A 7500-nucleotide genomic window follows, 5' to 3' on the forward strand; every position below is an offset into this window, starting at 1 on the left:
CTATTAAAAAATAATTGCTCTATTCTAGAATTTATACCCAGAAAATAAGTTGTCCTGTGACTAGATAAGCACTTTTAAAAATCAATTTCCATAGCACTGGCCTGGGTTCACATACCACATCTTCACTTTAGAACTCAAAGCACTCAATAATTTTTATAATACATCTTTAGGGCTAAGAGAGCCAGGTATTATTTTACCAGATGCAGAGTCTGGAAGAAAACTGAGGTTCTTTTGTTTGCTCAAAGTCCTAGAGTTAGGAGCAAAGGACAATTAAAGTTGAGGTTTTCAGACACCCAACCCAATATTTGCCTGTATTAAAGATGGCTGCTGCATACCAAGTTCCCGTAACTTCCAATTCTGTTAAGAACAGCGCATCAGTGTGCGTGAAAAGATGTAGTAACTACAGCATTAGCTGAGCGGAGCGCTTTCCACAGGGAGCTCTCCGTGGGTTGCTGTTTCCACTCACACTCCTGACCCAGCCCGGCTCCCTCACGTAGCAGCCTTGATCAGGGCTGCAGACAACTGGGAAGTAGATGCTATGTAACCCCAAACTTCTCTAACTTATAAGGCGGAAGTGGAACTTTCCGTCGACCACAGGACAGACTATGAGTAACGTTCACTGGCTCCATGAACCTGAGTGGCAGCCCACTGGGTAGCTGTAAGGATTGCAGCAATTAATCCACGTCACCAGCTCTGAACGTCCAACAAGCATTCACAGGCGCTGACGGTGGAGGTAAAGATGGTAATGATGAACATGTTTCCAAAGGGTATGGGACGTTCTTCTCATTTGATTTGATTCTACACGAGTCTAGCTGCACATGGTATTGGTGCGCCTGTGCACAAGAAAATCATCAGGCCTGTCTTCTTCACGGGTGCTATTTACACACAGGCAGATGGAAACAACCAACAACCTGGACACGTGACTACCAAACTCAGCGCTACTCCACTGAGATAGCTTTGGGGGACCATTCGGGGACATGACACATGCTCTTGGCCCCAATTCCAAGTCAGTGTAGTGGGAAAGGCTGAAATAACAACTGAAGAGACTCAACAAATAATTTTATACAGCACCTTGCTGACTGTATCTGGAACCCTTGGAGGAAGAACATAGAATAAACTATGAACACAAACTCAGCAGTCAGAAAGCAGAATGAGAATTAAAATGGTATCATTCCAGAAAGCAGGGGAGAGACCTCTGGGAGGAGTGAATGGCTGCCACGTGGCTGACAGGCAGACAGAGTGATGAACTGATTTACTCAGGAGCCTCGGGATTAGATCAGAGATGGACAGGGATGGCCATGTTTGTGCAGGGTGCATGCTGAACAGACACAGCCAACTCCACTTTCCATCAGCAGGTGCCTCAGCCAACTTCAAGCTGAACCTCACCAAAGAGCCGAGAGGCAAATGCCTTCTCTTATTTCGACCACTGAACAGCTTGCAGTTTCAATTTCAGAATAATTCCTGTAGAAGTTCCCTGTCTCTGTTTCCACCTATAAACTCGCCCGGTGAAGCCGCCATTTTGGTAGCAGCTGTTCCAAGATTTTATTGTACAGTCATAAAAATTGTCGTGGTAAGAGGCACAGGAGTGGTAATTTTGTTTCATTGAAATTCCTGGTATGCTTGCCCTGGGAAGATTGCCTAAGCCTCCAAGCTAATTGCGCTATGTAGAGGGGTCTATGACTTCTGCAGGTCCATGGTGGAGAAGATAATTGAGATCATTGTCAATGGATATTGCCTTATTCAAATGTGTGTGTGTGTGTGTGTGTGTGTGTGTGTGTGTGTGTGTGTGTGTGTGTGCGTGTGGTCTTGTGTGAAGCATTGTCTGTTCCAGAGACAGCAGCAGACACTAAGATTCTTAACCTCGCTGCTCTGGGAGGATCTCCCATTCCCCCTTTCACGGGAAATCCGTGAGGAATTTGTCTGGTGGCATGAAGGGTGAGATTCCAAAGAGGCGGTCACCGAAAATCCCACACACACCTTTGTGTTCTACAAGACTTCACTTGTCCCATCAGCTCCTCTGCACCACAAAGAAAAAGGAAAGGCAGAAAACCTTTCATGTGCCACGGCTGAGAACATTCAGAAAGTTTGCGCCGTGGTCCGGGGTTCAGCGCTAACTCTTTGGCCAGGCATGGTGGTACACACTGACAGTCCCAGTTACAAGAGGCTGAGGCAGGAGCATCACTTGAGCCCAGGAGCTGAGACCAAGTCTCAGAAGCGATTGTTGTTTGTACCAGAGATGGTGTGAACTGGAACCACAGACAGACCTCGATTTTTAAGAATGAAATCATCAGCCCCATTTTTTGTGTGTGGCTGGTGCTGGAGCGCTTTTCAGGCTTACGCTCGGCTGTAAGCCGCCTTAGGCATTACAAATGCTGACTTTGGAGATTATCCAGGTGGGTGGCTGCATCTTATGGCATTTGAATTTAAGACGGAAACAGACATATGCAGACACATTGAATCACCACCCTCAATTTCTCAAACCATGAAATGTTATCTCTTTCGGCAGTACTTAGCAACAACAAGAATTCTATATGCTGTACAGTTAGTTCTTAGTGAAAATGTCTATCAGCTTCTGAAAACTTCTTTTGGGTCTCTCACAGAAATGTTCTGGGCCTCTCTCAGAACTTCTTTTGGGTCTCTCTCTTACAACACTTTCTCAAGTTCAGCGGTCATCCTCTGAGTGCTATAGAACCCTACCTGGAAAATGGTGGGTTCCACTTTACTTGGAGCAGACTCTGAAGCCAAAATTCAGTCATTAGTCCACCCGCTGGAGAGGGAGTGAGGCCAGCTGGTTACTTTTAAACAAGCACAAATCCTGACTCACAGACACACTGGTCACAGTTTTTGTCCTGCCGGAATCATTTCTGAGATAATTGCATCCACACATTTTTAGACACACCTTCCTTACACACAACCCAACCCGAATAGTTAGATCCTTCTCGAAGCTCAAGCACCTGAGCTATTGAGGCTTAAATATTTCCCTCCTGCCTCCCGCAAGGATTCCAGCTACATAAAGGTCCGAGATGACACATGAGAGTCACTGGGGAGCTGTTGTAGGTGGCAGTATCCAGCCAAAGTGCAGACTCGCTCATGTGACGTGGCTCCTTTGGACCCAAACAAATCAATGTCATATTTTTGTATGTTTGTTTGTTTGCTTGAGACAGAGTCTTACAATCCAGGCCGCTCCAGACCTGCAGTCCTCCTGCCTCCGCTTCTTGAGTGCTACCATTACGGGCATGAGCCACCAGGATCAGCTGACTTCATTTTTCTTTTAAGACTTGTTGGTTTATGTTTGTGTATGTATGGTGCCTATGTGAGTTTGTGTGCACCACGTGTGTGCCTGGTGCTTCGGGAGGACAGGGAGTGTTGGATTCCCTGGAACTGGAGTTAGTGGTGGAAGCCTGATGTGGATGCCGGGAACTGAACCTGGGCCTCTAGAAGATCAGAATGTGCTCTCAGTCACAGGGCCATCTCTCCAGCCCCCCACTTCACATGTGTGAAGTTAAGTCTTTAGCAGCTTAGTCTGTCCATTGTGGTGGTTTGTGTTGCCTCCCTGTGGCTTACTTGGTAGGTAGTTGCATTCTCTTAGGCAACCTCCTTTTCTGGGTGAAGATATTGAATCTTCAAGGCATTCCAGGCAAGCCCTGAAAGTAGACAAACCTAACATGGCTTGAAATAATCATCTGGTAACACCAGGAGTGTAGAGGGCTAACGTGGACCCATCGAATGTGCTCCAGATACTCGGGGCTTGGGGTAGACGCCTCCGTGCTGCTCTAATAATGAAACCTGTACCGAAGACGTGTGACTCCCTCGGCGGAGATGAAGGGTGACTGGGAAGCCCTTGTTCACTGTGGAGGCTTGTGTACCATTTTAGACACGCGTCATTTATCTGTTGACAAGGCTGTCAAGTCCCTTGACCAAGCTTTATTTTTTACGTTTGAGATTTTGCTTCTGAGACACCTCCCAAAGGTATTGGCTTACCAGAGGCGAGTGAACAATACAAGATTCTCATAGATGGTGCTGGAATGGGCATCCTTTTTAGACACAACTTATTTTAAGACATTTGACAATGTGTGACACAGCCAGCGTAGTTCTTAAAGCACAAGTATATGCCACTGGCCACAGCTTAGAAACCTGTGTGTTGAAATATATAGAATAGCACACAGGGAGTACCTGTATGTGGGAGGGACATACATTTAATGTTACTGATGTCTACCAGCACTCACTGTTGAACTGTTGGGATCAACTTCAAATGAAGGCCTATATTCTGCCTACTAACCAGTGAGTACTTTAGGGGTTGTACGAGAGAAAATGGAAAGTAAAGACATTATTGGGGCTTTCACATGGAGAGGAGCTCCTGAGGGGCCTCTCGGGTGAAGAGATTAGTAGAACCAGGATGGTGCTTCAGAAGTGTAAACTTGTGACATTCCCACAGCTCTGTACAAAGCAGGAGCTAGGAGCCCCAGGGTGACCTGGGAAGGTGCACTCCATCGCCCCGGGGTGCACCGCATGCTGTGGGTGTGCAGGGCTTGTAGAAGAATAAGGAAAACCAAAAGAAAGCCTGACGAGTTTGCCAAGGTTTGGGAGCCCCCCAGTCAGCTCTGCCTGTAATGGCCTCAAATTAAATGCCTCTCTGTCTTCCTCATGTGCCACTCTGCTCAGGATCACTTTAGAAACCTAGAGGCAGAGAACAAAGCAGGCAAGTTTGTTTTTCCAGAACAAATGGGGCGGTTCGGGGTCCCGGTGGAAACGGCCCTGACAGCTGGCTCTGGGTCTTGGGACACTAAGGGCTTTAACATGTTTCATTCAAGACTGTTTAGTCTGGGTGCTGAGGATTCATTTATCAGCGTTCAGCGCTAGTGTCATGGAGGCAGTCCTGATTTCCAGTGATTTCATTATCATCTGTATGTGCCTGCCACAGAACAAATAGAGCTGAGAGGGGAGTGACTGCAGGGTCACTTGAAAGCATGTCCCTTTTCATTCATCCCTTAATGGTATTGCCGGTGAGCCAGGAAAAAAAAAAAAAGCCTAACTAGTGCTAGAGTACCTAACAAATCCCACCCGGCTCGCGTCACCCACCGCTTCCCGCTGGCTTTTGCAGAAGTGGCAGTGCATTGAGGACACATCCGGCAAGCTCCGCATCCACAAGTGTAAAGGACCCAGCGACCTGCTCACCGTCCGTCAGAGCACACGCGACCTCTACTCTCGCGGCGTGCACGACAAAGACAAAGAGTGCCAGTGTAGGGAGTCTGGTTATCGATCCAGCAGAAGCCAGAGGAAGAGTCCAAGGCAGTTCCTGAGGAACCAAGGAACACCAAGTAAGCCGGAGCCTGGGGCAGGCGCATGCTCTGTTGAGACCACCCCCCACCCACCCCCCAACCTCCCACCCCCGCGGGCGCTCCACCCCAACACGATTTACATATTAATGGTGCCTAGATGTCAGAATAAAAGCAAAATCTTTGTTCAGTTTAAAGTAAGATAGCAAAGATGGGTTAGACATTTTACTTTGCAAATGTTTCCCCTTAGCATAGAGTGAAGCTCCACTTCCGGGCACAGAGCATCAGCACACATGAGAGCGTGGGTGGATATTCTGCAGGAACCGGTGTGGGTGGTTAAGGTCCATTTTTCTTTACCTTCATGGTAATGCCCTGCTTTGTCTGCCTTAAGTTGCTTTAAACTCCAGGTATCAGTTCGATGTGTGTGCAGCCTGAAAAGGAAGGCATGAACACTTTTTAAAGGCCTGTTTTCCGTGTTTTAGACTGTATATCTCTTTAAATGTTGTCAAACGGTTGTATCATGCTGACTAGAAGATCAAATTAGTTGAACTCAGCATGGCATACACTTACTGCCGACAGTTTCCTTCATGAAAACTCTCAGGTAACTGATTGACAGGTGAGGTTATAGACTTACAGGAAAAAAAAAAAAATGGGGCAACCATGCACTGAAGAGTGAGAGTCTGCTGCCACCTAGTGGCAAGTATGAGAAGCGGCTCAACTCTGTGGTAACTTTTCTGTTAGCAATCAAGTAAGTTCTCTTTAAACCTGTGTCCAAGAATTGTACACAAATCGTTCAAGAAAATCATAGGGCATTTTTGTCCTGAACAGAATGGACTTTAGGATCATGAAGACATGATTTGTATCCAAAATTGACTACTATTCACTTTCTACAAATTCTTTTCCCCACAAATTCGTAAAGTGGTTCACAACCAGAAAAGTTAAGAGCCACGGAGTTTCTGGGTAGTGGTGGCACACACCTTTAATTCCAGCACTCAAGTGGTAGAGGCAGGTGTATCTCTGTGAGTTTGAGGCCAGCTTGCTCTACAGAGCAAATTCTAGGACAGCCAGGGCTACACAGAGAAAGCCTGTCTTGAAACCCATCCAAAAAACCCACTGAGCTAAGGAATTGTCTTTCTTCCTGGAAGGAAACTGATGACATATAAACTACACAGGGAAATCATGGCTGACACACCCACCCTGATACAAAGATCCCACTTAGCAGGAACACACCCCCTTCAGCTTTTCGCTGTGACTCTCGTGTGTCCTAGAACAGCAGTGGATTTCCTCTTTTCCTAAAATGATGGCGATGCAACTCATCCTCTGCCATGGAGGCCACTCCCACACCTGGAAGCTAAGGGGTCCTGCAGGGAGCAGTCTCCCCTGGAGGGGGGCTGACACTTCCATTTCCCGCATCTCTGCCGGGCTTCCTTCTTACTCAGAAAAGACCATCCCATAGTCATGATGCAGATGGCCTTACTCTGCACCTTGTGTGTTTAAAATGTTAGATGGCCGATGTAAACCTTCAGATTTTTAGAGTGTTCCCCTTTATTTGTGTAAGCATGAGATGTTTAAAGTGCTCTTCTTTTTTTTTTTTTTTTTTTGGTTTTTCGAGACAGGGTTTCTCTTGTATAGCTTTGCGCCTTTCCTGAAGCTCACTTGGTAGCCCAGGCTGGCCTCGAACTCACAGAGATCCGCCTGGCTCTGCCTCCCGAGTGCTGGGATTAAAGGCGTGCGCCACCACCGCCCGGCCTAAAGTGCTCTTCTTTTTGAAAAGGCCCAAGGCAGTAGTGAGGCTGTAAGCCCAGACAGCACATCCTGGCTCTAGAACCCATGGAAAGGCATGCTACACTCAAGGCTTCGGTTCCCTCATCTGAAGATGTGGACGATAACACCGATTCCTGTTTGATAGCTCCTAAGTTTTTTTAAAATTTATTTGTTATGTGTACAGTGTTCTGTCTGCCTTTATGTCTGCACACCAGAAGAGGGCACCAGATCTCACTACAGATGGTTGTGAGCCACCATGTGGTTGCTGGGAATTGAACTCAGGTCCTCTGGAAGAGCAGCCAGTGCTCCTAACCTCTGAGCCATCCCTCCAGTCCAGTTTGCTTTTTGTTTTTTGTTTTTTGTTTTTTTAATGTTAGGACCATTATGACAATTCCACATTTCAAGATCATGGATTCAAGATAGATATACAGTATACAACGAGCAACTAAAGCTAAGGGAA

The 7500-nt window shown here is 46.8% G+C and overlaps 1 protein-coding gene across 6 annotated transcripts in view; it reads left to right on the forward strand.

Moving 5' to 3' along the window:
* Window positions 1-7500, forward strand: part of Sulf1 (sulfatase 1) — a 167025-nt gene that overhangs the window by 135430 nt on the left and 24095 nt on the right. For all 6 annotated transcript variants that reach the window (XM_042270725.2, XM_006974694.4, XM_076563708.1 and 3 more), the window contains one exon: window positions 5102-5318. In XM_042270725.2, the coding sequence (XP_042126659.2) occupies window positions 5102-5318 (217 nt within the window). The remainder of the gene's footprint in view (window positions 1-5101; window positions 5319-7500) is intronic.

Source organism: Peromyscus maniculatus, chromosome 2 (assembly GCF_049852395.1).
Source record: "Peromyscus maniculatus bairdii isolate BWxNUB_F1_BW_parent chromosome 2, HU_Pman_BW_mat_3.1, whole genome shotgun sequence".
Classification (NCBI taxonomy): Eukaryota; Metazoa; Chordata; class Mammalia; order Rodentia; family Cricetidae; genus Peromyscus; species Peromyscus maniculatus.